The sequence below is a fragment of the Nanorana parkeri genome, unplaced genomic scaffold (assembly GCF_000935625.1).
Source record: "Nanorana parkeri isolate BGI_ZX_2015 unplaced genomic scaffold, ASM93562v1 scaffold4196, whole genome shotgun sequence".
Lineage (NCBI taxonomy): Eukaryota > Metazoa > Chordata > Amphibia > Anura > Dicroglossidae > Nanorana > Nanorana parkeri.
In genome coordinates this window covers 8,978-19,134 of record NW_017310463.1, presented here as the reverse complement: position 1 = coordinate 19,134, position 10,157 = coordinate 8,978, and the positions used below count along the sequence as shown (strand labels likewise).

The 10,157-nt window shown below is 46.8% G+C and overlaps 1 protein-coding gene across 1 annotated transcript; it reads right to left on the bottom strand.

Annotated features, from left to right (window-relative positions):
• Positions 1-4,454: 4,454 nt before the first annotated feature.
• LOC108803777 (proteinase-activated receptor 1-like) lies at positions 4,455-5,417 on the bottom strand. Its single transcript, XM_018575583.1, has one exon. It carries the CDS (start codon positions 5,352-5,354, stop codon positions 4,455-4,457), a length of 900 nt encoding a protein of 299 aa, XP_018431085.1. The 5' UTR covers positions 5,355-5,417.
• Between the last annotated feature and the right edge of the window lie 4,740 nt (positions 5,418-10,157).

Below are 10,157 nucleotides of genomic sequence, written 5' to 3'. Positions count from 1 at the left end.
GCCATGAAAAATGAAATCACATTTACACTAGGTTACTCTGAGCTATTATATCTTCCTGTTCTGCTATAATCAATCTGTCAGAACTCCAGGTGGTGGCCATGTATCAGCCTCTGCTGGTCATTCCTATGAGGCAGGGGTGCAACAATAGCCAAAGCGGCCCATGCGGTTGCTATGGGGCCTAGGGGTAGAAGGGGCCCCATGAAGGATTGCAGAAGTTGCTGTTGACCCCGTACCCCCTATGACATTTCCAGTCAAATAGAGCTGACATCAGATGTATAGGAAGGGAGTATCCAGACAGCTCTCCTGCTACCTGTCCTTGATTCTGATGTTAAGGGGTCGCAGAGGGGGCACAATCAAAATCTGGCTATGGGGTACCATGATCTGTAGTTACACCCCTGCTATGAGGGTTTCATGTTATCTGCACCCCCAGTTTTTGATTGGCTATTGTGGCTACCTATCCAAAGCCAGAAGAGCAAGGAATATGCCCCCCAAGAGAAAGGGGCTTGTAGGGGGTATAAATGTGCAGGTGGCCCAGGGAGAAGGTTATCAGGTTCCAAGAGAACTAACATGTTGTTTTGCCTCTGGAAAATGCCCCATTGGATGTCCATCTTCCAGGCTGCTTTGGTATGTAAATGCCAATTTCAACTGAGAAGTCTGAGCTTTGGCCCATCCCCTGAGGATCCCACTATTGGGTTTTCATTGTGATTGACAGCAGCGCTAACCTAAGCTGTACAATCAACTTGTGATATGTATGTCCAGCTTATCAATATATGGTTCCAGTACGGCTTGTCATCTATACCTTCAACTCAATACCTAGGTGAGACCTCACAAGCTGCCTGAGATCCAAAGGACACCAGATACTCAATCTATTTTATACCAACACAATCCTTTGTTACATACAAACAATCATTAGCATATAACCAATACATGTATTTCATTCTAAAGGATCCACTTATCATTGTTAAACTGAAAGTATAAAGATAAAATAATAAAAATAATTGTAGTCAGAGCCTCACTGATTCGTACCTGTAACATGCAGATGAGGACCCTACCTAACCTTGACCTGAGGTGTGCCACGGTCACTATGGTCAGTATGCAATAAGGGGGCATACTGAGAGCAATACCGATGGAAGGGGTACAAGAGGGTGGGATGACACGGTCGTCCCGATGGGTGAGTGGGGGAACCAGAGGGGCTTAAATGTGCGGGGCTCCTCCCACAAATCTGGCCAATAATTGGCCTCAAACTACTAATAATAATGATAATAATAATAATAATAATAATTTTGTTATATTTCTGTGTGCTTAAAGGAGATCTATGAGGCGAGTGCTGTTCACTCACCTCATAGTTCTAGCCGACCTGTGACAATGAGACTGTCACAGGTCGGCTCAGTAGATCGGGAGGTGAGCGAACATATACCGGCGCTCGCTCACCTCTCGATCCTGTCACGGCTCTCTGCCGTGACAGGGGGAGGGGCTGGATTCCCCCCTCCCCGCTCCGATCCTCCAGCCCTGACTGGCGGAACGGACGGGGGAGGGTACAGCTGGCTCTGCCTCTAGATAGGCAGAGCCAGCTGTCAGTCACGCAGCTGGGCGGATCCCTGCACAATTGTCGGGACCCGCTCCGGCTGCGGCGTCTCAGTATACCGCGAGCTGTGGCTCCCTATATACTGAGCCTAGGGTGACGGGAGGACGCTAGTTTGTGTCCTCCCGTTACCCTAAGGAGAACTATGGGGAAAAGCCCTGACACCATAGTTCTCCTTTAATATACATATAAGGTGACTATGAAGCTGCCAGAGAGCCGGAATCCAACCCCGGAACTGAGCTCATATTTGATACATTGTGTTACAGAATGATACTTAATGATACTTATATGAAACAATGTGACAGGATTGCTGCGGCTCTCATACACTGAAGCCGTGCAGTGGTTTGTCCGCCCCTCCTCTCCCCTTGGCCATTCACAGAATACAAAGCAGCTTCCATGTACGCGAGCCCACAGTTCCCATAGTCACTCTTGCTGTACATCTGCTGAATGAATGTGTCACTATCAGTGGTGTATTTTGGTTTTGTGCTGCCCTAGGCAAGGCTAAACTCGGGCACCCACCTCAATTTTGTGCTGCCCAAAAGGCAAGTCTGGCCCTGTGTGCCTAATTGGTGTGGGTTGGTGTTCTCTGCTGCCCCCCTGGAATGTGCCGCCCTAGGCAAATGCCTAGTTTGCCTTCTGGTAGATACACCCCCTGGTCACTATTACAATGAAGACATGGATACTTAAAATGACATACATCTCCTGACAGCTAATCGTTAACGCTAAATATTTACACTGCAGATACAGTATATAAAGAAGAAAAAAAAAGCTTTTCTGGAACTCTATTTTAAAGTATATTTCAACTTTAGATTGACAGCCCATATCCAGGAAAATGTGACCAGGTTCAGGATGGTGGAGTTTCAATGAGGGGGGTATTAAGGAAAGCAGGGAAGGGCGCTGTTTGTGGTGGGATTAAAAGATTACTTCATGTGATAAAAATAAAAATGTTATTAGAAATTGGTTGTTCAGCGGTTAAATGTTTATCCCATGCCGAAAGATGAGGATTGCTCACCTCAAATTGTATTTGCCTTTTTGCAGCCAGATTGGGATAACGCCTATTTGATGTTTGTTATATGTTCCCCGTTCACATCGCATAAGCTAACAAAAAATGTAAACAAAAATGTGTATGTGCTTTTTACTTGCTGAGAAATCCAACCTTGCTTTCCTCTATGTAGTGTTAAAGAGGGGCCTGGGGGAAGTTACCTTTACTCTATATAACCCTGCGTGTACGATGCTGGCAGATCTCATTATCAGTTGTACACTAGATTTGAAGACTGTCTGTCCTAACAAAGGGTTAAAGAGTTGGAGGCATTATGTGTTCATGAGAGGAAACTCTGCTTGCTGGTACCAGGTCGCGGCCCCCCAGGATCACCCTGCCAAGGGATGGACAAAGACAGAAGGACTCCAATGAGGAGACAGTAGTCCGAAGGATTGTCAGAACAAGGCAGAGGTTGTGACAGGCGATAACCAGACAATGGTCAGATGGTCTCAGTCATCAGCCAGTGGACAGGAGACAAAAATAGGAGATGAGAATGTAGTTGGATCCAGGCAGGGGTTGAGGCAGGTGGCTATCAGAGAGTGGTCAGGTGGTCCAGGCCAGCAATGAGTAGTCAGTAGATAAGGCAGGAGGTGAGAGTGACGTCAGGTCCAGGCAGAAGATCAGGGCAGGCGGCAACAGGAGAACGACCCACAGTCCGAGTCAGCAAACAGAAAACAGTAGCAGTATTAAAGCTCTTTGTACACACAGGAAGCCTGGCTAAAGATGCAGCACCCGGCCCCTTGCTTTGCTGGTGCTTAAGGGCCCATTCACACCACATCCAGATTACCTCCAGACCAGACTGTTTCCGGACCCAAAATGGATCCCAATGTATCCCTATGCTATTTCTGGGCTCTGTTCCCACCAGCGCAGTCTGTTCCAGACCAGTAGAGGCCTGAAAAATGATGCTTGTCCTATTTTGTCTGGTCTGGAATCCACTGGAACGCACCTGTAGGACCATGTCAAGCTAAAAAATAATAATTTCTGATTGCGGCAAAATCGTGGCAAAAAATGCAACGCACTATGTTCCAGATCTGGTCCGGAAAATGGTGGGAACCCAGCCTAAATATCCCTCTGTATTAGAGGTGACATGCCCAGCATCACTTCAGGGCACTCTGGATGTCCTGGTCCGGATTCTGTGGCTATCATTAGCCTTACCGGCCCGAATTCTGTGAGAGCCATTACATTAATGGCAGAGCTCCTGTGAGTACCATCAGAGGTCATGGCGGGTCTTCTGGAAGTCCTCGCTGGGAATCTTGAAGAAGATCTGTAAAAACCTTGCAGGGACTCCAGAGAACACCATAACAGTCTGTCCATCAGTTTGACCCTCTACTTTCACTTTCAAACTGCTCAGAGCAGCCTGAAATCTGCACAAAGGCCTTCACCAACGAAACATCTTAGGCATGCTGTGTGAATGGAAACACAAACCCTCTTCCTCTTACTTCTAGCATTTTATATTGGCTGCCCACGTTGTGCAGTTTACAGTTGTGACTCGTTCTCGGCATCGGTAAGATGCTAAGTATGGAGCCAGGTGCTGGGTGCAATGTAACTCCTATGTATGCCCAGGAGTTACACCACCAGTGGCTGCCTAATATCAAAGAGAAGTGGCGTAGGACCCCAAAGAAGAAGTGGGGCAAAGGCAGAAGTGGGAAACAAAGTGACAACGGTGACCCTAAACTTCCTAGCACTGGAGGAAGAACTCATACTTGCACATTAGCGCAAGAACCCTCGAGCAAGAATTAGAGCAAGAGCCCCCCCCCCCCACACACACACACACACACACACACACACACACACACTGCCACCCAGTTAATTTTAGTTCTGCTTTAATAGTACTCAGTTACTCTTAGAAAGTTGAGCAGATTGAGTCATTTCTAATGATGATTCTTTGCGTACTTGGATCCTTTTTTGTTCCACTGGCAGCTGATAATCTTTCTTACAGCCCAGCAAGCTGCAGACGTATCTCTGACACTGGGAGGAGGCAAAATAATAGATAAGAGGATCCAGACAACAGTTTATGCTGCTGATACCAACACAGAGTATGTAGGGAATATATGAAGAGAAATCAGAGTGATAATATAACTGCAGGTAGTGAGTGAAATGGATGACATTGGTGGGGCCAAAACAAAGGACAAATACACAAAGCACAACCACCGTCAAGATGGTAGCTCGCGATCTCTTATTTGTGTGACCTAATTTGGACCTTCTGAGGCTGCGGATGATTCTAATGTAACAGAAAGTTGTGATGCATAATGGGAAGAAAAAGAAAAGTGGGATGAGAGCTGTAAAATAGTAAAAATAATACCCACGAAGAACTTCAATGTCCTGATTATCATGACATGTTGTGATTTGTAACGTAGAAACTTTCAAGGTCTGTTTACTTATAAGAAGAGGAATGGTGCTGGCCAATGAGATGACCCAGATGATGCCACACACCAGCCAGGCTCGCTTTACTGTGCGCCAGGGGAGAGACCGCACCGGGTAGACCACGGCCAGGAAACGGTCCACGCTGATACTGGTCATGAGCAGGATGGAGCAGTACATGTTACAGTAAAATGCGGCCGTGACAAAGCGACACATTCCTTCTCCGATCACCCAGTTATTTTCCCTGTATCGGTAGACAATATAAAAAGGCAGGACACTAACGAAGAGGACATCTGCAGTGGCGAGGTTCAGCATGAAGACCACTGCCGGCTTCCTGACCTTCATCTTCACCAGGAACATGACGATCGCCATGATATTGAGAGGAAGAGCCACAAGGAACACAACAGTGTAGATGGATGGGATAAGTCTGGTCACACTCCATCGTATGTGTGCAACTCTAAAGTTTTTCTCTAAATAAGCATTCCAATCTGGAAAAATAAAATCAAAATATTAATTTAAACAACTGAACCAGATACATGTAAATTGTATTTTCTTAAAATGTAAAAATATTGATCTTTACTGACAGAATGCCAAAGAACAATGGATTACCACTCAAGCCAGACAAGCTCTGTATGATCTTCTGTATGCAGAGCCAATGAAAACTTTGCCATAAAGAAGAACAGTGGCCAGTCCCTGGACATTCAAATAAATTCACCCTAAAACAAGTTGCCGCTGACTTCTGTAGTTACAGTCACTATGGAGCAATTCATCGTCAAAGTTCACAGTATAGGAAGAGGAATCACCAGCACTCAGTAGAATAATCCAACATGTCCATTTATTGGACATAGACGTCACACAATCACAAGAGCCAACGTTTCAAGACCACGCAGGGTCTCTTCATCAAGGCATCACTCTTTATACCCTGATGAAGAGACCTTTCGTGGTCTCGAAACGTTGGCTCTTGTGATTGTGTGACGTCTATGTCCAATAAATGGACATGTTGGATTATTCTACTGAGTGCTGGTGATTCCTCTTCCTACATTGTGTCTGCACGGTGCCATCTGTGTTCATCACTACAAGCACCATTGTCTACATAGGTCTTGATTGCTGCAAGGTGTGCAGAGGATTTCCCCTTCTATCCAAAGTTCACAATATGGCACAGCACAACAACAGGTCCTAGCCAAATACCGTCTTTCCCCGAAAATAAGACCTAGCACTAGTTTGAAACATTCCTGTAATATAAGACCTACCCCGAAAATAAGACCTAGTTTGGGGGGTGGGCCGGGCCAGAGAGCAACCAGAGCACATGGTGGGGACAAACCTCTGCGCCGCAGCTCCCGCATGCCACCCCTGTCACAAAAGCAGCAGACACCTGTCTGCCTCGGCCTTTGCTTAGAGAGCTGCCCCGCCGGGCAGAAAACTTCATTTCCCAGCAGGCAGCGGCAAGGAACGTATGGGCAGTGGGGTCGGAGTGAGGTGAGGTGACTGAGCCTCAGTCACTGAGGGAACTTTTGACTGGAGGTCCGCGCAGTCCAGCCTGGCGACGAGAGAGGTGGCGATCCCCTGGTGGGGATCCCACCGAGAACTGTGGACGGCATCAGAGCTCCAGGACAGCTGCAGCCTGCAGGTATTACGACACTATTTCAAATAAGACATCCCCCGAAAATAAGACCTAGTGCGTCTTCCTTGGGAAAAAAAATATAAGACAGTGTCTTATTTTCGGGGAAACACGATGCCTTGATGAAGAGACCCTGCGTGGTCTTGAAACGTTGGCTCTTGTGATTATGTGACGTCTATGTCCAATAAATGGACATGTTGGATTATTCTACTGAGTGCTGGTGATTCCTCTTCCTACATTGTGTCTGCACGGTGCCATCTGTGTTCATCACTACAAGCACCATTGTCTACATAGGTCTTGATTGCTGCAAGGTGTGCAGAGGATTTCCCCTTCTATCCAAAGTTCACAATATGGCACAGCACAACAACAGGTCCTAGCCAAATACCGTCTTTCCCCGAAAATAAGACCTAGCACTAGTTTGAAACATTCCTGTAATATAAGACCTACCCCGAAAATAAGACCTAGTTTGGGGGGTGGGCCGGGCCAGAGAGCAACCAGAGCACATGGTGGGGACAAACCTCTGCGCCGCAGCTCCCGCATGCCACCCCTGTCACAAAAGCAGCAGACACCTGTCTGCCTCGGCCTTTGCTTAGAGAGCTGCCCCGCCGGGCAGAAAACTTCATTTCCCAGCAGGCAGCGGCAAGGAACGTATGGGCAGTGGGGTCGGAGTGAGGTGAGGTGACTGAGCCTCAGTCACTGAGGGAACTTTTGACTGGAGGTCCGCGCAGTCCAGCCTGGCGACGAGAGAGGTGGCGATCCCCTGGTGGGGATCCCACCGAGAACTGTGGACGGCATCAGAGCTCCAGGACAGCTGCAGCCTGCAGGTATTACGACACTATTTCAAATAAGACATCCCCCGAAAATAAGACCTAGTGCGTCTTCCTTGGGAAAAAAAATATAAGACAGTGTCTTATTTTCGGGGAAACACGATGCCTTGATGAAGAGACCCTGCGTGGTCTTGAAACGTTGGCTCTTGTGATTATGTGACGTCTATGTCCAATAAATGGACATGTTGGATTATTCTACTGAGTGCTGGTGATTCCTCTTCCTATACTGTGAACTTTGACGATGAATTGCTCCATAGTGACTGTAACTACAGAAGTCAGCGGCAACTTGTTTTAGGGTGAATTTATTTGAATGTCCAGGGACTGGCCACTGTTCTTCTTTATGGCAAAGTATGTATAACTTGACCCCCGACCAATAAAACACAAAAACAATAAAACACAAAAGCTATTTTCCTGTTTGAAAGGGCAAGGCCACAGCTCACAACTTTATTTAAACAGTAATAATTTAAATATATGAGGGAAAAATAGCTAACTACCACAAAAAGAAGAGTACCAGTAACAGCGGAGTCATAAGCACTGATACAGGAAGCATAAAAAGTCTCTCCTAACCATACATTTATGAGGCATACAAGTGATTGTATGGATTTATCTGGTAAATATACAGTAAGCACAGGATGCAATATATTCTAAGGACATTTAATCCTAAGAAAACTATTCTAAGGACATTTTATTCGAAGAAAATCAGTCTAGGAGTATTCAATCAGGAGAAAAAATCCCCTAAAAACATTTGCTCCAAAGGGAAAATATCCTAAGAATGTTTGATTGATAGAGAATCTGTACAACCACAGGACCATCCTTACTATGCTCGGCAACGGCACAAATGGAATATTCATGCTTGAATCTACATGTCATGTACCACTTGCAGTGGCTTTGAGTGAGAACTCAACACACCCTTTTTGTCATGTACTTATGGCACTCCAGAAGTGCTGATAGCAAACTGAGAGCGGGAAGGTCTGTGTTGCTACATGAGTAATAACCATACTGTAAGTACATACCATAAGTACTGTGAACAAGCAGTTTGCATTAGCTGTGACATCTATGCAGGTCAAAATTGCCTCAACTATATCAAACAAAATCAAATCAATCAAATCCAATCCAATGTCAGACACTCCAACTACTGAAGTGTCAACCCCCATCACCACAACCACCACCCAATATTCAACCAGTTATAGTCAGACTGGAGAACCAAGTCCAGGAGAGGGCTTGGCAACATCTATGCAGACAAAGTGATGCTCCGTAGTTAGTAGAGCTCAAGTAACTCTGTATTTATCATTATTATACAGGAATTATATGGCGCCAACAGTTTGCTCAGCGCTTTACAATATAAGGAAGACATTACAATTACAATACAAGACAAGATGGTAAGGAGGGCCCCGCCCCTGAGGGATTACAATCTAAAAGGGAGGGGCCAGTGATACATGAGGAGGTAGCTGTGTGGGGATGATTGTTTGAGAAAGTGATAGTTCAGTGGTCAGGTTGAGGTGGGATCGGCTTCCCTGAAGAGATGAGTCTTAAGGGATCGCCTAAAGGCAGTCAGAGTGGGAGATAGTCGGACCGGTTGGGGTAGAGAGTTCCATAGGGATGGTAGAGGGTCTAGTGAAGTCCTGGAGGTGAGCATGGGAGGAGTTGATGAGGGAAAGTAGAAGGTCATTTGAAGAGTGAAGGGGACGGTTAGGGTGATACTTTGAGACCAGGTTTGAGATATATCCGGGGGCGGAGTTGTGGATGGCTTTGTAAGTGGTTGTTAATATTTTGAACTTTATCCTTTGGGCTATTGGAAGCCAGTGGAGGGATTGACAGACTGGGGTGGGGGATGAAAGCCAGTGGAGGGATTGGCAGAGGGGAGTGGGGGATGAAAGCCAGTGCGGGGATTGGCTGAGGGAGGTGGGGGATGAAAGCCAGTGCAGGGATTGGCAGAGGGTAAATTTTATCCTCTGGGCGAGTGGAAGCCAGTGCAGGGATTGGCAGAGGGGGCGGGGGATGGAAGCCCGTGCAGGGATTGGCAGAGGGGGATGGAAGCCAGGGGTGGGGGATGGAAGCCAGTGTAGGGATTGACAGAGGGGGGTTGCAGACACTGAGCGGTTGGTTAGGTGGATGAGTCTAGAAGCTGCATTCATGATAGACTGAAGGGGGGAGGAGCCTGTGTAGTGGAAGGCCAATGAGGAGGGAGTTGCAATAGTCAAGACGAGAGATGACAAGGGAGTGGATGAGTAATTTTGCGGTGTCATTGGTGAGGAAGGGGCGTATTTTGGAGATGTTACGAAGGTGAAGACGGCAGGATTTGGATAGTGATTGGATGTGGGGAAGAAAGGTCAGGTCCGAGTCACGGATGACACCTAGGACCTTGGCATGGGGGGAGGGGGGGATAGTTGTGTTAACAATCTCAAGGGAAAAGTTGGGGGAAGGTGCACGGGGGGTGTAAATATCATGATACATTAGCTTTAGCTGAACTGTTGCTTCAGCCAAAGCAAATGTAGTCCTGGTGATGCTAGTAGGTCTTCGCTAGGTGTACCTCTAAGAGAGGGGAGCTGAGGGTAAGGAATAAGGGTCCAGAAAGTTGACTAGAAACTCTCAGGTCCAGAAGCAAAGACTCCCTAGGGTGTGAGTGAGGAGCAGGAGAGCTAAGGATTAAGCATATGGAAGCAAGGGTCTTCTGAAAGATGAACTTCTGCTGCTGACTAATGCTACAATCCAAAGATGCAGCAGACGGTA

Bases quoted from the DNA above. Each gene is read 5' to 3' on its own strand.
- LOC108803777 (XM_018575583.1), bottom strand. From the start codon at position 5,354: ATGGCGATCGTCATGTTCCTGGTGAAGATGAAGGTCAGGAAGCCGGCA.